The sequence below is a fragment of the Myzus persicae genome, unplaced genomic scaffold, assembly GCF_001856785.1.
Source record: "Myzus persicae strain clone G006 unplaced genomic scaffold, MPER_G0061.0, whole genome shotgun sequence".
NCBI lineage: Eukaryota > Metazoa > Arthropoda > Insecta > Hemiptera > Aphididae > Myzus > Myzus persicae.
The window spans coordinates 265043-289140 of NW_019101653.1; the positions used below are offsets into that span (position 1 = coordinate 265043).

Consider the following 24098-nt stretch of genomic DNA (forward strand, 5'->3'; position numbering starts at 1 on the left):
GGTACGATCCAAGGCAGCCAACTAAACCGGTCTTTAACCTCTAGAGTTACTCTACTGTACCATATAGGAAAACGACAGGACGCGGTTGGCTACAGTGGCAACGACCTTCTGCCAACAAATGGATAGAGGTTTCGGTCCAGCAGTTCTTGTGCTGCACACGCAACATAACTGTGCGCTGACGCGCCGTTCAGTTACGATGAAACCGTCCAAAATGATCGGCGGCGATTATTCTCTGGAGCTGAACAACATATTCCACACGGGCCAAGTGGAACCCGCCTCATGTTTCCAAAGGCTGTTCGGGTCCGTGCAGACGGGGCTCATACTCAAGGATATCACGTTGGAAGTTCGAGCTGGCGAAGTGATGGCCATACTGGGATCAAAAGGTAAACTATATTATTGCAGCGATCATCACACCGGATACCACCTACTTTTATTGCTGTATTAAAAAAAAACAGAGGCGTGAGGGATGCAATTAAATCATTTTAAACTCCTACAGTCCTATACTTGTAGTACACATCTTACCTACGCCTTGTAATTAAATTTCAATAATCTTGATTTATTAGTTCGAATTGAAAATATCTTATGATAGTAATTTTCATAAGCACAATATTATGAAATAAAATTATGTATTTATTAAATTATTTTTAACTATTAAATGTTTTGTACGGAAATTAAAGTAAATGTTTTATTTTAATTATTTAAAACAATTTCATAAAACTGTAACGAAATAAAGCTCAAAAGTCCTGACGTTTTTAACCTTAATCTATATGTTTACATCAATAATAGCAATAGGTAATTAGATTATAGTGGTATATATTACCTATTCAGGGATGGCAATACTTGTATAGCTATATTATATTATAATATAATTAACTTTAAAATAGTATTTAACTTTATATATAGGAAGTGGTAAGCGAGCACTTTTAGAAGTCATTGCCAGACGAAGCAAGGGACTGTCTCGCGGTCAAATCCTCTTGGACGGGAGGCCTCTTACACAAGCTATGTTTAACCAGTGTTGTGCGTATGTTGGCCACCGAGCTGATCTTGTCCCATCGTTGTCTGTACAGCAAACACTACACTATGCAGCTAATTTATCTATCGGCTCTCAGGTCAGTGGCTACGTTAAAGACTCCAGGGTCAGGCAAGTGTTAGCAGACTTGGCCCTGAGTCAAGTGGCCAGGCACAGTGTAGAGGCATTAACCGAAGGCGAGTACAGGCGGCTAGTGATCGGGACGCAGTTAGTCAAAGATCCAGGTAAAAACTGCTCTATACGAAATCCTATTTATTAAAAACAAGAAGTTTAGACAATAATTGAATAATGTGAAATTTTTATTTTATTACAGTGTTGTTGTTGTTGGACGAGCCGACCGCTGGGTTGGACCCGTTAACTACGTACTTAGTCGTGTCAATGGTCAGCAGCCACGCAAAGCGCAGAGGGCGGGCTGTAATACTCACTATGGAAAAACCAAGATCGGATGTTTTTCCGTTCCTCGAACGCGTTGCTTACTTGTGTTTGGGTGACTTGGTTTACGCGGGACCGACTAGAATGATGTTGGACTATTTCCGATCGGTTGGCTTTCCGTGTCCAGAAATGGAAAATCCGCTTATGTACTATCGTGAGTAAAATTGGTTTTTCAACTATAGAGCCGGCTTTCTGAAACCATTTTATTTTTACAGTAATAGGGAACACATGATATTTTATGAGAATACTAAGTAAAATATAATAATTAATGTCGGTGCCGGTTTTCCAATTTTCTTCTATTTTATATTTTAGTTACTACTCAATTTTAATACTTTTCCACTAATCTACTGCCCGATGATTATTTAGAGGGGGGGGGGGGTTGATAGGTGTATTAAAACAACAAAAATGAATTCTCAGGAAAAACTGTCATGTTCTGTATAATAGTCGGATTAAAAAAAAGAACTTTTTCAGATCGGATCAAAATCCAAATTATATTTTTCCTTTGAATAATGCTGGAAAGATTTGTTTGAAAAAGAACAAATATTGTGCATTATTCAAATGCATATTTTTGCTTGTGTAGTTATAATTTTGAAAATCTGGCTTAAATCTGGCTTTAATCTGACCTGCAAAATGTCTTCTTCTTTTAAATAAAGAAAAAATTTACGAAATCCGACTATTCCACAGGGTGTGAGAGTTTTTCCTGTAAGACATGTTTTGTACTAGAAATGCACCAGCTCCGTCGCCTTTAACTACAACTTGTTAAAAATTAAATCTTAACTAATGAAATATTTGGCACGTTTATAATATGTTAATTAGATTTCTTCTATGAATGACACATATCGTAAATATTCGTAATACCGTATACAATCATCCTTCATACCAAGCAATTTCTACGCGTTTTAAACTATGATGTAAAATAATAATAATAATAATAATACTCACACAACATATTATATTTTATGTTTAGCAAAGAAAATGCTTTTTGAAATTCTGTAGATATTTGATGGTGAAAAAAAACAGCATGTCTTCATCTAACTGTATGTACAAATGTACAATAAATAATACTTGTGTCGTGTGATATATGTATTGTGTATACTAATTATATGATATAAATTACATTTTTAAAACATTTCAAAAGTTCAATGTTCAAAATAATCACGTAGAATTATTTTATACTACGTTTAATCGCGTTATTGGAAAATTATGTTTTATGCAATAATCGTACATATATTAAATATTTAGATATTATAAAATAGTATAGGTTATTATAGATTGCTTCGTCTTCATAATTAAATGCATACATTTATATAAATGCATACATTTAATATAAATGCATACATTTAATATAAATGCATACATTTAATATAAATTTAGAAACATGTTTATTGTTTATGATTGTACATGCCCATTATATACATTCACATATAAAATATAGAATACCTATAAAAGTACCTACTACCCATCTCATGTCCTCATATCCTTATGCATATTATCTGCGTATTTATAATATGATATCATAAATGTTAATCGAAGGTCTTGTTCTGGATACTGGTCACCGTAATTTAAACATACAAATTAAAATTGCTTTGATTATTATTTAATAACGTAAAATTGATAGTTTTTATTTTCATATTGTATATAAATATATGAGCACAATTTATAAATGTGTTTATAATGCATTCACGTTTACGGTTAAACACAAACCAAAACAAGTTACTCTGCGTACCAACGTCTAATATCTCGAAACCAACACTCTAGTAGTCTCTCTCATAGTCTCATTTAGTAATTTTATAAACTGAATTAATATTCGATAACAAATATATCCATTACCATACCTACGTTGGGCGGAGAGTGGCAAAAAGGAATTCTATACACTCCCCCCCCATAATTCATTAAAGCCTCTTAAAAAATATATTAAGGCAGTATCATTCAAATTTTAAATTTTAAACTTAAAAATAGTTCGGAAAACTCACTTTGCGAGGGTTCTAAATTTTCAGGTTCCAGATATATTTTAATACAATAGTATATATAGTATATACTATAATTCCAAATACAATTTTAACATAATTTGTTAATCTTAATACTTTGGTAGTATATTTTGACTAGTACAAATCTATATTAAAACGTATAGGTACAATACGTAATTAATATTTATCTTAATATCAACAGACAACAATCGTAAATAAATACTTTAATACCAACAATCGTTACTATATGTACTAGTTGGTAACTGACGGACGGAGATACGCAACGGGGATATAACTCATATAAGCTTGTGTTTAGAAACCTAAAACCATGTAAAACTGCAGAAGTATACATTATGGGGATTGGGTAAATTTCTAGCATGAAGGCCAGTATACAGGAGGTTGTCTTTGGCCCTGAGTAAAAGTTAATTATTTTGAACTCTTCTAGATTCCACTAGACCGGTGTATCACAGTTTTTAAATTTGAATATTTACAGCATACTTACTTGATACATGATATTTTGTATTTAATAATTTATATTACCTGTATTGAATTTGTTGAGATACCTATAATACTATAACCTTTAAGTTCCAATGCAATATGCATATGTGTACTTCCAAATATTGAGGTTAAGACGTTAAGTCAAAACTTAAATTAGGCAAGTTTAATACTCAAAAATTATACGACCTATACCGATTTTTGCTGTAAACTCTACAAATACCTCTGAACTCTTCCCCAGATTTTAAAAATTGGTACGTTTATATATATAAGTCAGATATAAAAATATTAAGTTATTGATTTAGTTAACTACGGTGTATCTACAATGTACATACTTAATATTAGTACTTGAAGCGCGGTAGCCTGGTGGCGATAAGGTCGCATAATATGAGATCGAATCAAGAATCTTCCAGCTTTTTGACGCTATTGTGCTAATTCTATCGTTTTTTTTAGAGTTAAGAGATTTGGTCATTATTTACTATTTAGTCATGGTGAATGTAAACATCTGCAGCGTTGGGTATATTATTATAATAAAATGCGTACCTTCTATGTGTATATTATAAATAATTGTATTGCTATTATTATTATTTAATAATATTTACTATATTATAAATTATAATTTGAAACGATCTCAAAGAATACGTAGGTAGTTAAATTTTCACCATACGTTAACAATTTGAGACAACAAATTAGATCCATGCAAAAACATCTGTAACTAATCGCCAATGTATAAGTCGTGCTTGCATAATTCCGAACAAAACCATAGATAATACGCAGGTAAATCTATACACAACCATGATTATCTTAGGAAGATCTAGTTATTAATGTCACATAATTTGACGTTTACAGGCACCATAAATATTATAAAATTATATGCCAAGTCAGTGATTATTTATGGACATTTTTAAATCTTATTTGTACTCTATTTGGTTATGTGATATAGGTAATATTATATATATAAAGGTCAGCGATCTAGAAAAAAATCAACGTAAATCATGTCCAATGTCCATGAATAATAATAATCATAATTTTTTTTATTGTAAAAGTTCGATTTATCAAAAAATTACAACAGCTGAACAACCACATAGTGTATGGTGTATGCCTGTATCGTATTGTTTTAGGTTTTTGACATGGCACGTCACAGGACATACCAATATGATACTATTATACTATTATACGAAATGTACTATGCGAACAATCAATCATCCGTAATCTGTTCACAGTGTGTTTGTCAACGGTGGATCGGCGATCACGCGAGAGGTTCGTCGAGTCGAATGCACAAATCGTGGCGCTGGTGGAGAAGTTTAAAATGGAAGGGGCGCCCTACAGGAAGTCGTCTGCAATGTCTGTGCTCCTCGGGTCACCGCCCAGTGACCACCAACCCAACTCACATCCGTATCCATATTCGGCACAAGGGTCTTCGACCACACAAATCGGAATGACGTTGTACCAGTAAGTTGCAGCAGAAATGATATCTATAATATGAATACGTGACACGTTTTTCGGTTCGTCAAACGATTGACGATTTATAATTGTATATTTTTTTCAACGTACACTCGAAGAAAAAACGATTACACACTGCGAGTCATAACCGATAAGTTTTTCTTTACATTTATGACACGACTCGCTCGATTTCGCAACAATGACCCATTATTGCCGTCGAACAACGAACGTCAAATTTGCAATGCCGTCGCCGCTCATTTTACGTTTTTTACGACACCGAAACGAAACAAAACTGTATTATACCTGCGCTCTGTAGCAATGCTATATACTTACCTCAAAATAATAATACGTTTGCATTCAAAATAACAAAAGTATTTATATAGAAAAACATTACAACTGCAGTTATTTCTTATTATATAGAGCTGTATAAAATGTAGTTTTTTTCGAATCACAAACATTATTATTATTGTACTCGTGCCGCATAATAAATACCCATGTATACACATATTTACACTTTTCTAACGAATCCAGTCACAAAAAAAAAAACCTTTAGGTACATTTTCGTTTACACAGAGCACATTTAGAATATATACTGTTAGTTTTCCGGCTGGAATAAAAGAGGCAAAATGTATTCTTTAGTACCCGCACATTTAATAACAATATATACATATTGTATACGTAGACTGTAGTTTACAGGTGTTATAACCTACCTAGTAAATTATATTCGGGAGAAAAAACTGTATAGGAAAATTGGTATATTTTATTATGTTCAACTTTTGTAAAAACATCGATAAATCGTAATAAAATGTATTGAATATCTCAAAATCCCTTTTCAAAATTAATAATATCCACTGGACTATAATTTGTATAATATAATATAGTACTACTGCTGGACTACTGTAGTTACATATAATATTAAACTAGCAACGTATTTAGGTACCTAGGTACGTAGGTAGTTGTAGTTACCAAATTGATGTATTTAGCTGACGAGTTTCGAAATACAATACAATTATAATTCATTGGAGGTAGGGAATACCTATACAACTATATTCGTGGTCTAAAACATAATTATAATTTTTTACACAAGTAATATCACAAAACATTAAAACCTAGATTGATCTTAGCGGCACTATATTATATTATATATAATTAATACTATAAATTATTTACACAACTGACCCGATCATGCTGCAATCGATCGTTAATATTTTCCCATGACTGTACAACTATGTATTATATACTGTCATAGATTTATTATTTCACCTATCGTGATAATATAATATTATATTGTTGTAAATAGCAACCACCGTTCTCTTTAGAGAAAAAATCCATGTCGTGTCAACAGAATTGTTCTGATTTCAACCGCTGAAATGTAGGCGATGCTAACACGATTGTTTAAAAAAAAACGTTCCCGCAGGATATTCTTGCTCAACTTAGTACAAACTTAAAATATACCTATAATAGACCCGACATGAACGCATAAACTGTATAACTGTATACCTTAGTAGTTTATACTACAATATTTAATAACATACTAAATTAATATAACAACAATTAACCGGATGTCTGGACACATTAATAAATTAGAATGCGAATATTAAACATGAATTACGCGTACATTATTTTGTATAGTTTATTTTGCAGTATACCTAAGTATATAACATCATAATATATTTAGTATAAAAAATATATCCTATATACGTAATTGTAAGTAAGTCATAATATATGTGTATTTTTAGTAGTGTTTTTCGTTATACACTTCGTCCTCCAACAGCGAATCGTTTATTCGTTTGTATAACAAATAATAATTAAAAAGTTACGATTTAACCACAAATATATCAATGAAGGTACCTAACAGTGTAAGATGACAATAGATTTGTGAAAAAGGTAGTTGGCTATCCACAATAAAAAAAAGTTTTGTTTAAAAACGCATGTTATGGTTTTTTATTGCTAATCTAAATATCTAAATATCTAAATAAGCTAACCGAATTTTACTAAAATATTTATTGACATACCTAGCTAATGTTAAAATTATACAAGAATTACAGTTATAACGACGATAGTCTTATTTAGTAATGAAAGAGGAGGGTGGAAAAAACGTTTGTCACCCTATATTTTATCTATTTCTCTTCAATACCAGTGTATATAATTAAAAAACTATATACTTTTTAGACGCCAGTTCGCGTCTACTTTCGGATGTTCCTGGCAAGCTCTGTTCTACTTGTCAGCACGACTCGTCGCCATGCCCATCGCATTCCTGTTGATTTGGATGTTTTTCCACGACATTAAGGTAAGTAATCGACGGTGATACATTATTCCATTCCCCTGAATTTGATTTAGTAGAGTATGATTTTCACTTTTTTACCGTTTAGGACTACCAGACGACGTTCATGTCCCGCAGCGGTCTCCTGTTGACGTGCATAACGACGACGTATTTGACTTCAATATTCACTACGGCGTACACGTGTAAGTAATTATTATTCAATAATGAGTAACGATATAAAGAGGGTGCTACCCATACGCTTATTTATGAAAAGAAAATAACGTTGACGAAATGCTTCAAAAACTAAATACACGGATAAAAGTAATAAGATATCCCAACAATATACAGACAAAATTATAGTGTATATTAAATACTATATAAAATATACACAATATGACTTATTTACATATATATAACAACTTATAAATTATAACTTTTTTTTTACTATATTGGTCATTCGGCTATTGACTCATTGTTATTGTAATTTGTAACTAGGTTGTATGCGTAGAGCTGGGTATAATATAGTTAATAGTACCTAAATACTTCTTAGTGATGAAATTACATTACTCATTGAGGCACCTAGGTAGTCAATTACAAGGTAGTTCAGGTTGTACCGTAAAAGCTTCGACAATAGTCACTTGTTGTTGAGTTGTGAGAATGCTGGATATTTAAAGGTATTAACTGTATCCAACTATGAACATAATTTTAAAATTATTGTAAGGGTAGCAATAAAATAAATACTACACGACAATCGTCGTCCACAAAACCCCTAAAACAATGAGAACCCCCAGAAAAATGTATATTATCAATAATCAATATAATATTATAGGTAGATAAGTAAACTAGTATCGAAAGCGATCGGTATTTATTGGTGGTTTGCGATTGAAAAACAAGATACTCGTACCAACAAAATATTTAAGAATTATTAAGCAAAATCACTCGTCGAGTGTAATAAAAATATTGTATCCTAACATTGTTTTATTATGTATATGTTTAGTTTGTAGTGTGTTCCTGAATATTATAATGATCAGATATGCGTACATAATTGTTTTCAAGTAATTTGAAAAAAAAAATATACCTATAGACAAATAGACTACACCAATTAATAATTACTTATACTTGTAGTTTAAAACGTTATCGTAAATACACATCCATAAGACTATAATAAGAGAAAGTTTCAAGAAATATTTTTTACAAAAAATCATATCCAATTAAAAACAAAATAGAATTTATAATCAATATAATATCACTTCTGCTTCTTAGGGTTCTCTGGTTCGTTCCAAAAGAACATATGGACCTAAATATTAAAACTTGCGACCATTTAGTAAAAGCTCACCACAAAAATGTCTTTTCCACCACTAATCTTATTTACGTAAATACGTAATACTCTATTACAATTTCTAACAACCACCCTCGCCGCGCCGTCTCAAAAGACGTTAGTGTCGTGATCTTTTTGATCCTGCGACTTATACGCTATGAAAAAATAAATATTTATATGCAAGTCCCACAGTTGGAGTATGTCAACCAATTCGCCCACTTAATTATTATGCAAAAATTGCTAGTCTCGTAGGTATTAGGTATTATATTTTTAATAAAAAAAGAAAAAGAAAATCATGTCCGGTTTGACATTTAGATATACTTAACACAAGACACCGCGAACGAGGAATTTCACGACACTTTCTATACAAACGAACCGCGGCTAACTAGTAACTATACTAACTAGTTATAGTAGCAGTGAACCCGAGTGCGTATAGTTTATAACCTAATACCATATAATATACTATTATATCCAAATTATGAGGAGTGTCGACGTCGTCGATTTTGATGATAAAAAAAATAAATAACAATAATTAAAATATTAAACACAAGAGCGCGACGCGTAACGGTCTTGGACCGTGGCGAGTTCAATTACAAAAATATAATTATCTGGTAAATACATAATATATCTTAAAATATTTTTAATTATGGTAAAAATAAATCATAATGATAATACGAATATGTTATATAACGCAATTACAATCGAATCCCGCATACTCAATATTATGTTTAGTGATTACGTACGTATGATGCAGTGTACCTTTTCATGGTTTCAGTTGCTCCTCACAGGACACGATACTATCAGGAAAATCAAGATGGCACGTACAACGGACCACTTTTCCTCGTCAGTTATTTCACTTTCTCGTTGCCGCTCGCTTTTCTCACCGTCTCTGGATCGTCGGCCATACTGTACCAGTGAGTACCGGATATTGCATATGTAACAAATATTTTATATACATAAGAGTCTACATTATATAGACAGATAAGCTGCATATCTACTCAGCACAACCATTAAAAATAATAATAGCTATATGCCTATATAATAGGTACATTATTATGAGTTAGATTTTTTGTCACCCACTTGCCAGATAACGCACGTAATGTAGCTAGTTCGTACTGTGTATAATACCAGCTGAGGTGCGTGGAAGAAAATTGGAACAATTCGTTGATAAATGTCATTGTTTTCCCCCAATTGAATCCTATTGTAAGCCACTATATGCCTAATAATTAATTTTAGTATACCTACATATTATATAGTTTCAGTTAAGTCTTTTAGATTTCGACTCTAATCGCAGTGGCGCAATTACAATGACGAAAATTGGGGATGCTGAAAACTCTAGTTTTTAGTTAGTCGACAATAATGGCATATATTATGATTTATGGAGTGCTGCTTTCAAAACTAGAGCTGATTATTTGTCCCGCTCTCCTCCCAAAATTAATAATTCTATGCAAATAAATCTTTTGCAAACAGGATTTGCTCGAATCACACATATTATCTACACCACACGTTTTACATACAGTATCATAAAATATCGTCATCGAGCGGCCATCGTGTCGTTTAGCGTGCTTCCACACTAACACCGAAGTACCAAACTATAATATATCCTTTGCTATTTCAGTGCAGTACGTAAATAAGACTTAAATGAACAAAAATTGCCCAGTGATTATTATTATTCCCCTCATCCCCGCACAGCAACTTTTTCAAAAGAAAAAATGTGCCATAAGTAGAGGGATTGGGGGTTTTTTAAACAGGGGTTGATAATACCCGTTACATATATGTATATTATAATACAATACAAATTCGGGATTTTTAACTATAACTGCTTATTGTTTTTGTCAAGCCTGATGAAGTTTGACGACTGGACGGAATTGAGTCTTTTTGCGGCCGTGCTGTTGAGCTGCTACCTGTTCGCCGAACAGCTGGTCGTCGCCGTGATGGCCATATCCAGGAACCCTTACAACACCAGTGTGTTCTGTATTTACATCGTCAGTGTCATGATCGTGCTGGGCAGCGGGATGCTGAGGTACGTTGTATACTTGTATCATAAACAAGGCTGCATGATTATTTTAAACCCATAATATAATCTATTTGTAGATAATTTAATCAATTTTTCGATTATTATCAATTATTAAACTACAATCGAATAACCATCTTCCGATTATCAGACTATCTCAATAAATAACTGATTAATAACCGAATAATATACTTTCGATTATTTTCGATCAATATTGAAATTTGATTGTTGCAATTATTTATAAGGCGTGGAAAACAACCGAGCAGCCCTAATAAATAATAATAAAGAGCTGTGCAACTATTGACGGCCGATCAAGAAGATTAATTGTGCGTATGAAATTTGCGCCAAAAACAACTAGAAAGCAATTTATTTGTGCCATATCTAAAAATTAATTTTGTAATTTGCACTACTTTTTAAGGTTGCAATTTGCGCTACATAAAACTACATAAAAGGGCATTATGTAATCTGCACAAAATTGTATTTCGCTCTACTTTAAAATAATTAATAATAATTAAAACCTAATTCGTATGTATTTAATTCGTCAATTTAGTTTATTTTAATTAAATTAAAAAAAATAAAAAATAAAATGTAAAAGTAAAATTAAAAAATGTTAGTTCGTTGATATAATTGTAGGTATATTGGTTTAAGTACTTAATGTCTCTGTGTGTACAACTGAGTAGGTACCTAATATTTCAGTTAATAATAAATATGAAAAAATCTGGAATTATAATTTATAATTCACTGTCCAATTGTTTATGTTCTTAATTATAGTCCATGTTATTTATTCACGTCTTATTATACTATAAATATATAACTAATTTGACCTCGATTAATGATCAGGTAAATTCCAATAATAAATTGAAATTTAAAGTGTGGCGCAAATTCCATATGCCATTTTGTTTCCTATCGTAACGCATTTTACCAAAATTAATATTTAGATATAGCACATAATACATATTGGTGTTTTCTGTGGTTTGGCACAAATCAAATACGCACATAAATGTACCTATTGGGGCGGATAAAGAATTTCCTTGCATATTTTAATATAGAAGGTACCCATATTTAAAAAAGCTTAACTCCCCTTAAATAATAATACTAAATCTTCATCAATGATATATAAGATTTATACGAGAATTTCATGCACTCAAATTGTTTTTCTATTGGCGCACCATTGCTGTTAAAGGATTTTACGAATTTATAATTATAATTTAAAAATGATAATTAATAAAAAAATATGTATATAATTCTGATTGTAAAAATATATGCAGAACGTCATAATTTATGAAATTATTCACCACGCCGAGTGATCATAACTTAACAATCAAAATTTAAGACAATATCATAATAACATACAGATCTACGTACGATTTGGGCCACCGACGATGATTCCGCGGTACGGAACAATTAGAAGTTGTTCAACTCGATTTTTGAGGACAAAGACGTAATTCGATAATTATTAATGGTTACATAATACTATACTACAACACTACTAACCTTTGTTGATAAATAGTGTCACGCCCCCCCTCCCCCCCCCAAAAAAAACCATTAATATTTAATATTATTGCCATACATTATTACCGAAATGTATAATACGTGTTTGCTACCAGCACGGCGCTCGCTACACGTCGCGATCATATTTTAACCGTCTTCGTGTCGACCATTATAATTATTATTTACTATTAAACGGCATCATCTGATCGTCTCTTTCCGCAGATCTTACCGGGGCATGTCGGAATGGCTGTCGTGGGTGACTTACGTCACGCAGACCAGGTACGCCGGGGCCTATCTGACGGCCCAGGCTTTTGACGGCCGACAGCAGTACACCGGGTTGTGGCAAAACGCGGCCCAGAACTGCTCCGAACCCGCGGCCGAGCCGTTCGAGTGCCGGTACCCGGACGGAGCTTCTTATGTCAACGAGCGGTACCCGGCCGCGGTGGCCGACCCGCAGATCAACCTGGTCGCCAGCTTCGTGTTCCCGGTCGCTGCCGCCGTGTTCAACGTCCTGCTGTACGTTGCTCCGCTGCCGTCCTACATCAAGGCCAAGTTCAGAGAGTGATCGATGCTCTCCTCAACCCCCTCCTCACTCCTAACCACCACCGTATGGGTCGACTTCGGTGAGGTTTACACCTGGAGAGTGGCAGAGACGTCGTGCCGGAGGACAGTTCCCTGTCAAAGCATTTCAAATGCTGTTTTTCTACCCAATCATAATATTATAATATATACACTAATATGGATGGAGTACCCATAGCGCTGAAGAGGATCAATTATGAAGTACTGTTGGGGTCTGAAATAATATATTATACGTGGTTGTTAACGTCAACTCCACTCACATTGAACAACGACATAAATGAGACAATTCATAGAGAAGTGTACGATATAATTCCAAGCATTAAGATGAAGAAGAATAATGCAATCTTTTGTTTCAATTTTATCGCCAGATTTTTGTGCAAATTTTATCATTTGAGACTTGCATACTTGGATCACATTTATTATTGTTAAATACCTAATTAAATTAATACAATTTTGTAAATATTTATAAATATATATTTTTTAATACATATAGGTTAGGTACATGTAAATATATATATTAATAACTTTTTAAGGAAACAAAACAATACATTTTTTGTGAACACCTGCTATTTCATATTTCTACCAATAAATTATTCTTGTGATCGTTGACTAGAAGAATCATACACCGTTTGTTTACGTTGTCTAATTATAGTCGCAGTCGGTTTCAATTCTGCTGTGACTTCCGAAGACCTCCTTTTATGTTCCAACTCAGCTTCCATGATAACTTCAAGTTCACTCTCCCCGTGACTTTTTTCTACCTCATCATTACTTATACAATTTGTACTTAATGTTTCAAGTGGACTCTGGCGGCCAAGTATCGTGGCTGGTTCATCATAAAGCTATAAAAATAAAATTAATTATAGCAATGATTAGTGTTATAAATTATAAAATATTTACCTCTTTGAATGGTGCGTCCAAAAACAGTTCATGCATATAACGCCTAGCTTGAATGTGATAATGGTGGTCGGCTAATAAATTACAAACGTCTGAATAAACACATATATCATGAAACAAGTCACCATACATTTGTTTCATTCTGTTTAAAACATTAACAAAATATACATGTTAATAAAATAAAAGTGTGTATGTATAATCGTAAAATGTACTAAAAAGGAAATTAAAAAAAAGCATACTGTAAAAGACTCTGGGTAGACATTTTGTACAAAACAGGATTTGGTAATTGTTCAACAAGTTTTAAAATATCTAGTCGTAATGCTGAACGGCTCTTGGTAATTCGATCAGCTAAAGTTGACCTCTGCGCCAGACCTAATAAAAATGTAATAATTTAGAATATTCCATAATGCACATTGAAAATACATTATACATTTAAATTCAACAAGTATTTTGGTACTAACCTATTCAAACAAACAATTTTTTTTAAACTTCTGTTTTAAGTAAATTTAAATATAGATTTAAACTTGCTTACATAAACAAAATAATAGAAAATTACACATAAAAAATATGTGAAACATAACCTATTTATTATTTTAAGTTAAGATGTTACACTTACTGCTTATATCAGAACTAGCACCACTTTCGTTGCTTCCAGTACCAAAACCGGAAGCTTCGTGAAGGCATGAAGACTTATTGTGTTGCCATGGCAATAGTATTGGACTTTCTCCTTCAACTCCCATACCATAACTACTTTCAGTCTCTAAAACAGTAATATTGGGTTTAGATTATGACATTCTACTAAAATAAATTGGAATTTTTTTTAACATTACCAGTTCGACATCGTCTAAGGGAGCTGGACGATACCTTACGATTACGAGTAGCAGATCGATTTACATGTTCATTAACTGAACATAACATACACATAGATCGGTTATGGCTTCGTTGTCGTCTAATGGGTAATGGATCAGCTATAACTTCTTCGGTATCTGAATCATCAGTACTGAGAACTTCGGAACCTAATGAAAATAATACAAAATCAATGTTATATTTAAATATTTGAATATTCGCCATACATAATACATACTGTTTATATTTGTAGTTTTTAAGATTATTTAAATATAAATAAAATATTTGTGTAGGTTAAGTACTTCTTGTATGTTCTGGGTCACTCATCATTTCTAATTATTTTCATTCACTTTTCATCGTTTTCAAAAATCTTAATAATCATCCAAGTTTTCACTCAATATTAGGGGAGCGATGAATATATTGATTTTACAATGATGTTTGTTTATTTTTTGTCTGTCGATGACATAATTACATAAGGATTGCTTAAAATACCACGAATGTACACCGTCTGCAGTAAAACCGAGTTTAGCAAATGGACGCAAATATAATATTACTATCCATTATCACATATTTTCGACGTAGACCGTCGCGGTTTTGAGAGAATGACTTCACGACGTCCCGAGATTCATTATACACTTTCCTATAGTGTTTAAAATGAACAGTGTTTTTACACGAATGGTTCCGAAAAGATTCAACAGAAGTCCGAGAGGGATAATATCGCCTTTCTTATATACTAGTGTACTACGTACATATATGCCTGTAACTATAGAGTATATACGTCGTAAACTCGTATAGTAGTAAATAATAATAATAATAAGAAGAAGAATGTATTACAATAATATGTTAAAAGAAAAAATCTGTTAGGTAAACGGATGAAGTTGGTGGTAAGTGCAGTGGTGTGGTATAATAGATTATCATTATTGCCGTCATATTATACGAAAATAATATGGATATACGTCTACAATAAACGTATAATGTATTTTAATGATGACATTCTTCCATCCTTCGGGGTCGAGACTTTAGTGTGCGCGGACGTGACACGTTTAATACGAACCGGTTCGATAGTTTTACGAGCAAATTTCGTGAGTTTATGTCATACATGAGCCGCATTCACAAAGGCCGAGACCGACCGACGACGAAGATAATATTTTTTTTTTTTTTATAATGTAGCTTTAAGTAAACACTAATATAGCTCAACAATTATAATGACGACGATAATATTATAATTATAAAACGACCCCCTGCTGCCCCGTAAATATGTGCCAGATCATCATGACATCACCCCGCGCGAAAAACACACCCACACCCGAAAAAATATAGAGAGAAATCCTAAACACACAAGAAAAATGTTATTCTGTGTGAGCGCACATTATTATAATTATTATAACACCGCAGTAGGTACTTGTTGTGTAGTATTGTGCCGTACAGAATGATATTCTTTGTATACATCGTGCCTTTCGGGGTTCTTATATAGTATTTTTTTTATCAATAAAATGTTCTAAAATTTTGGAATTTTCGTATACAAAGTACATCATACCTGATACCTCATGTTTTCCACATCATTATAAAACTCTTTAGTTTTTATAGAAATAACTAATACATTCATATGAAGTAATTAATTAGTATCTCTATAACTTTTCTTTAAACTATAAAAAGTCATACATCAATGTTTTTAATCATCTAAAATAGCTTCTCCCACATAATTTGATTAGTATTATTTTATTTCAGTTTTTATGTTTTCTGACATAATCATTGTTCTACTAAAAACAGAATTATTCATCGGTATAAAAAAATCTTTTCTAAATTTAAATTAATGGGTAAATTATGTTTATTGTGAAAACTTCATGGATTTATTAAAGAGATGAAAAGTTTATGAAGTAAATGATTAGAAATAAGTGACCTAGAACATACAAAGTTATCTAATTATTTGATATGAAAAAAACAAATAAAATGTTCACTTACCAGTTGATAAATATTTAAAACAAGATGAATCTTCATAGTCAGGAGTAGGAACAGATTCAGATTCTTTTTCTATATTGGAAAAAATCAAACCAAGATCAAATGGTAACGCAATTCCGCCATAGCATAACTCATTATACTGATCTAGAAAAAGTAAATACCATAATAATAAATTCAACTTAAAAAAAAAAAATAATAAATTTCAATATCCAATCCAACCATTACCTTTCATAATATAATGGCAACCCTTGTTTGATGTAAGAGAAGACTTCTCTGATTCTGGATCAAATCTAAGAGCCAATTATGTCATTATTCAAATTATATGTTATATAAATAATGGGGATTATATTAAGTTTTTTGATCTATAGAAAAAATAGGTGTGCATTACCAAAAAATTTAATGATGTTGATGTAGGCAAATTAAATTATTCTTCAATCTATTTTTAAATAACTAATCTTTTTGGTCCTTAATTCCAAAATAAAGAAAAGGATGAGTTGTGTGAGTTATCATAAATTTTATGATAAATTCAACATGTCACTACCATTTATTTTTTTTAAGCAACAAATGTGTTGAAATGAGCATACTTTTGATTTTATGCACCCCCAGAGTCATTCACTACTCACTAGCCAACCGACCACAACAATTTGTGGTAAAAAATTCCCTGAATTTTCATATATTCCTACTTAAAATATGTAACATGTAAATTTGTACATTTTAGAGAGACTGCACTTCCACTAACCCATTTCCCACAAAAAAAATATTACCAGTTATATTTAATATTTGCTTACGGTGAATAGTTTGTATTTAGTGATTGTCTAAATTCTCTAGGTCGGATTAATGGAGACATTCTGTCCATTTCTTGGTCAGCCAACATATCAAACATATCTGCTGCAGATGTTTGATGCTGTACTGATATACTTCTTGAACTTTTCCGACTCATACCTTTCTGTATCATTTTTAATGTTCTATATCCGAAAGAATTTCTTCTTGGCAATTTAGAACCTTAAACATATAAAAAAAAATATTTATTTTATTTTATTTTAGTTAAAAAATCGTATTGACCCATTGAAATTACCTTCTGGTACTGTGGACATTTTTGAAAATGTTTGAATAGGAATAGTAGACAAGGAACTGGAACTAGGTATTGGACTTAGTGTTTGATATCTGTCACTAAATAGATTAAAAAATATATTTTAAAATTTAAAATGTTCAATAATATGAGCTAAATAAGAACTTACTGGTAAAAACTGTAGTCTGTATGACGAGTACATAGTCCAGATTCACCAGAACTGACTCCACTGGTACTACTATCTACTGTACAACTACTATCAGACCTTAACCGATAACTTGTATACCTAAAATATATAAATTTTTAAAAATTAATAGCAACATATTTTCAAAACACTAAAATATAGGTACTAACAAATTTTCCGGGGGTGAGTTGGCTTGTTCTAGCTGCTGACTAACATCGGTTGTTTTGCTGTCACTCAAACTTCTTATATGAGATTGATGACGCGACCATGATGCACAGTTTGCAGGCATAGTGGACCATTTTTTTTTCCCAGAACCTTGAGCACTTGGATCCCAAGCAGTATCATCTACCCAATCACTAACAAGGCCCTACAAAACAAATATTTTTATATTTTGTATATATATTATTTTTAATTAATACTTACTTGAGAACTATCAGAAGGGGTGGATGCTAAATTGGGATCTGCTCGTTTATCTCTGATTTTATAAAACTCATCCTCTAAATAAACCCTATACAGAACATTCCAACCTGCTTTTCTAAGGTGAGCAGCTCCAGCTCGATTAGAACTAATCAAAGCCAATGCATATAAAGCTGTTGCTCGTACTGAATATACCGGATAAGAAATTGCAGTTTTACAAACAGCTTGTAAAACACCATTATTAGCCAAATAACAAGCACCTTGGGGTACACTACCAAAATGACCAACAGCCCACAATGCAGCTTTTAAATGTAATTGGTCTTTAGTAGGGGATTCTTGAAAAAGATTAAGTATAAATTGAGTTATATTTCGAAAATAAACATCTTTGACAACTGCTTGAAATCCATTTTCATGTACAGCTATTTGAGAATAAAGGTGAGCTGGTAAACGAATACTTGGAATTCTATTTCTTGACAAGTCACTCGTGATCCTAGTTTTGTAGTGTCCATCTTCATGACGTTGATGCAGAGTTAATTGGTCATGTAATTCCCCTTCGACGATTAAAACATACCTAGGAAACAGGATAAGACAAAAATTATTTTGAAATTATAGCTATAACTAAATTATAAGTTACCTAAAATTGAAATGGGTTCCCCAATTGTGCAACTGATTTGAAACGAAGCTAGAATCTGACAAGTATTTGTAACCGGCAGTATCTGACAAAAATCGAACAAGTAAAAGCAATCCTCGGTCTCCCAGTTGAAGAATGTTTGGTCTTAATCCAATTAACATTTTTAAATATTCCTAAAAAAATATAATAAAATGTATTAATTGACATTTCACTAACTTTTTCTAAATTATTATATTTTTAATTATACATTATAATCACAAGCTTCGTCCAGAGCATCTAGGGCAGCCATAGATACTACAGGGTTATCATCAACAGTTTGTGATATGAGCAATTCCAGTATCCAAAAACCAGTTACAACTACATCTTCTGCACGATGAGCATTAAATCTTAGAAGTATACGTAAAAAACGAGTTGCATACAACCGAGATTTTTGTTGTGAACAGGAAAGAACACGGCCTAATAATACTCTAAATAAAAAATTGATATAAATACTAAAATTGTACAACAAGAAATGTATTCAATAAAGTTTTAACATAGCACATATAATTATTTAGCATTTAAGATAAACCATAAAGTTAACTTTTTCAAATAAAAACATAATATTACCTTGGAAATGAATCAGTTGTGTAATCTAAGCAGGAAACAATAAGCTTGACATAACAACATAAATGAGTATTCACAGCAATATTCAAAAGTCTAAAAAAATCAAAAGTAATTTACAACTAACAAACACAGGCAGAACTTAAAAACATTTTCTTAGAGTTATATTTTGTCTTTCCTATGAGCAAATTTAACAATTATCATATAATGGTCATTGCTGAATATTTATAGTATAATTAGTTATAAATGTACAATTATTTACTTACAAAGGAAAAATTTTGGTTTTATCTAAACAATATCGCCCTCTCTCGGTAGAACTTACTCTACCAAGCATTAGAAAATAATGTTGACTTAATGTAACAGCTAAACGTTGTGGATTCAAATAGCAACTATAAGAATAATTGGAAGACGTTAATGCTTCTAATTGCAAATGAATGTCAGTCAATAGAATATTTAGAAAAGTTTCTCCACTTTCCTGCAACAATAAAAATAATAATAGTTAACTTAATTATATATTAAATAAACACAAAATGTAAGAAACTTTAAAATTAAATTTCTTACATTTGGAGCATCCATTAAATCATCAACCAAATCAAATAACGCTAATGTAAATAAATTTAATGGAAGAACTTCTGGTCTAAGTTCAACATCCCCATACATTTTTGATGATGGTTGAAAATACTCAATTAATCTTTGGACGAATAAATTGTAACACATATCATCTAATTTATTTACATCTTTAATTCTTGTCTGAAATAAATAACACAGTACTTACTAATAAAATAATAAAAAGATTTCTATGATGTTTACCTTGAGTGCAGAACGTATTGGATCCCATTTCCAAGCTACTGCTTCTTTAACAATTAAAACCCCAGATTCTTTGACAAAGTCTTCACATTCTTTAGTCATTACAGTTTGGGCTCCTTTATGTTTTAACTGTTTTTTATGTTTGACATACCTTAGCATACTAACTTTTGGACCAAATAAATTCATTGCATGGTACAAGCCAATAGTAGCTGGAGTAGGTTCATGATTTAATGTTTTGTATAATTTGGCTAAAGCAGAAATAGCTGCCATGGCATTACATTTTTTTACATCATCTCCTACAAATATTTCAGACTTTTCAGGATGGACAGTATTGACTGGATAAAATATTAAGCGATCATCAGATGAACACAGTACTTGATCATATTCCTCAATTGAAGTGCTGTAATTAATACATTTAGATGATGGTCGACCTTCTAAAGCATAGGCTACTAGATCAGATAGGGCTGGCTTAATATTAGTTGGGACTATGCTATCAGCTAAATGAAGAAACTCTCCTAAAATATAAACAAAAAAAATTACCATTTTCATTTCATAATAATCAATACTGATTAAACTTACCGAGAAGAATTGTGGACTGAACAGATAAAACATTATCAGATGTAAGTATAACTTGAACAAGAGCTTCATCAAGTTTAAGTTCTAACAAACAACTTACAAGAATAGATTGAGGCAAGTTAACTAAATTAACCCTAGAATAATATATGTAAAAATAATTATTAAATAGATTTAACAAAAACACAAAAACATTTTTAAGCAAAGTAATAATATAAGGTGTTCAACAATAATTGACAATACAAAAATTTAATTTCATAAAACAAGTAAAAAAGAGGCACTATAACAATATTTTAAAATTCAAACATACAAATTTTGTACAGTAAACCGACGTTTCTTCTTCATAAAAATTTGGTTTTAAAGATGTTTTGTCCACTGAAACTTTATGATAACGACATTTGGTCTCCGGTGTATTTAAACGTTAGATTATCATTTAAGTAATATCAAGTATTAGACATTCTAACATATGTAAATTTATTGAATAGTACAATTGTGTCTGCAAAGACTAAATACCCCGGGGACCAAACATCATAGCTTATACTTCCAGGCGACCAAAATGTCCTATCTTAATATTGATAGAGGACAAAACATCCATAAACTCAACTTTTTATGGTCATAATTTTAAAATTTGTTGGTTCAATACAGGTATTGTATTTATACAACAAATTGTATATATTATAGTAAAATAAAACAACTCACCTTTTACTACTCAGACTTGGGATAAGATCCATTGCTTCTGTATATATATATCCACTATTTAAACTAAATTTGTCTCGATACTTGTATGGATTGACGGATTCTATTGCAGTGTCTACATCGTCTACCCATTCAGCAGGACAAAATCCAAGGATTTCTCGTAATAAATTAATGATAGCGATCTTAAAAATAATCATAACTAATTAATTAGTACATGTGGTCAATTATTTCACAATATAAACAGATAAAATTATGACTCACCCTCGTAGTAGAATTTTTAACATGCAAAGCGCGTATAATTGATGATAAGCCACTTTTTGAGTGATCTCCTGATGGATCACAAAAATACAACACTCCAATCCATGAACGTAATAGGGATACTAATGTCCCATGAGCTGTTTCACCATATGAATTTTTATCATTTGGCCTAGTCATTAATTATAATATTATGTAGATATTATAATTAGCACAACGGTTAGAAAAATAACTTACTTAGAAATTGGATTAAAATCAGTAAAATGTGAAGCAAGTTGACCAAAATCAAATGATACTAATTTTCTAGTATCTGGATTATTTAACATCCAAAGTAATGTTCCTAAAACACATTCTGCCATTCTCAAAGGTAGTTCAGAAGTAATAAGAACATGACGTAAAGCTTTCAATCCACAACCAACCACAAATGCTTGAGGATTCAACAAACCTGATAAAATAATAAAAAAAATTAAAAATATATCCATAAGTACTAAATATTTAATTGAAAATGTACATAGTTCACATAGAGTAGCAACACAAGCCCTGTGTAGTTGATCTTTGGAAGGTCCATGTGAACACATTGCAATAGCTGACAAAGAATGAGTGAATGCATTGGGAAATTGTTGAGGACAGACAGTACACGATTTACGAATGATCCTCAATGCTTGTAGACGTTCACTTTCATTATCAAGCAATAGTTCCAAACTCCTTAATTAAATTACAAAAAATAATGAAATATCATATAACCCAAATAATAAGGTACAATTTAAAAAAATTGAACATTTACCTGCATATAAGTATTGTTAAACGTAAACGTACAAGAGAAGTTATATCTTCAGGTTTTTTAATACAATGACGTATTGCTCTTAATCCAGCAGCTCGAACATCAGAACTATCACTTAACAAACTCGGCGTAAGGCTGAAACCAGAATGATAATATCAAAAAATAATAATCAAATGAAAACACTTAATTTGAGTTAAGGTGTTTTTATAAATGCAATTGCTCCACTAACAAAAATTCCTACATTAAACATAATACTTTATTTATATTACTCACCAACACATTATTTCAAATGTAGAGAAACCCAATACTTCACTTCTATTTTCACATGCATCTGTTGATGATAATATTTTGACGAGTGCATTCAATAGGCACAATTTTTTACTGTCATTAAACCCTTGTGTTTGGATTAAACTGGAGAATATCTTTTTAAGTGATTCTCTAGGTTCTGTAAACATATAAACTGTAGTTACTGTACTGAGATGATTGCTTACATAATAACAAAATCAATTTGAATTGTAACTTACTAGACACCAGATCCAATTGAACAGCTTCGTCTTCAAAATCGTTTCGTCCTGGAAAACGTTAACATTAGTTTGCTAAACGATTGAGCACACCTAGCAGTGCGGTTGGCAATCTGACTCACCTCTAGATTTATTTGAGTGCATTTTACGATTCCAATGCTTCCAAACTGGCATGTCAGTAGCACTGGGTCGGGTGAAATTACCATGTCATCGTCGATGGACCGAAAACACGACACCGACAGACTATCGGTGAGGTGAACGGTGTAACGACAGTCATTGTGGTAGTTCACCAAACTTCTCGCTTAAAGAAATCTGATTGTATGGATGCACGTACAAGTGGGTGTGGGTATATATTATATTGTATACAAATATATCTGTTTATAATATGACTAATAATTATTGTCGTTTCATTTGAACGACGACCGGTGAGTGTGAGACACACATAATAATAAATATTAAATAATAATATGTCAATGTTGTTATTAAGCTGCGACAATCACATTGTATCGTTATTATTATAATAACACATATAATAGTTGGTTCACCGCGCTCTCGACGACGATACTACAGTCATCGAATAATTCATCGGGCACAGACGACACCTATAAATCACCTATGCGTATTTAAAACACGGGAGGTGTATACAGTATTCATACTAACGTGTCTGCAGCCTGTAAGTGTGTGTGCGAGCGTACGTACTATGAAATAAATGTGATATAATAATATAATTTGTGTAATTCGTGCTGTGCGTGCGCGCGCGCCGAGTCGCTTGTGTGTGTGTGTGTGTGTGTGTGTGTGCGAGCGTAGTGTACGTATCTATCTCTGGAGTCTAG

General features: G+C 32.0%; 2 protein-coding genes across 2 annotated transcripts; one reads left to right on the plus strand and one right to left on the minus strand.

Moving 5' to 3' along the window:
* The first annotated feature begins 103 nt into the window (after positions 1-103).
* On the plus strand, positions 104-13712 carry LOC111029955 (ATP-binding cassette sub-family G member 5). Its single transcript, XM_022309222.1, has 9 exons — positions 104-383; positions 904-1254; positions 1344-1616; positions 5148-5376; positions 7540-7657; positions 7740-7833; positions 9724-9862; positions 10789-10971; positions 12676-13712. The coding sequence occupies exons 1-9, from the start codon at positions 119-121 to the stop codon at positions 13016-13018; spliced, it is 1995 nt and encodes a 664-aa protein (XP_022164914.1). The 5' UTR covers positions 104-118; the 3' UTR covers positions 13019-13712.
* Positions 13206-24098, minus strand: LOC111029953 (rapamycin-insensitive companion of mTOR). The gene is made up of 27 exons (XM_022309218.1): positions 23388-24098; positions 23269-23316; positions 23018-23189; positions 22748-22879; positions 22475-22668; positions 22201-22408; positions 21970-22135; positions 21712-21890; positions 21019-21149; positions 20443-20954; positions 20194-20382; positions 19899-20107; positions 19639-19728; positions 19280-19499; positions 19036-19205; positions 18408-18972; positions 18155-18351; positions 17970-18086; positions 17807-17901; positions 17520-17733; positions 16957-17021; positions 16735-16875; positions 14757-14942; positions 14543-14686; positions 14166-14298; positions 13930-14068; positions 13206-13871 (listed from the first exon to the last, which is right to left on the minus strand). Exons 1-27 carry the CDS (start codon positions 23437-23439, stop codon positions 13623-13625), a joined length of 4917 nt encoding a protein of 1638 aa, XP_022164910.1. The 5' UTR covers positions 23440-24098; the 3' UTR covers positions 13206-13622.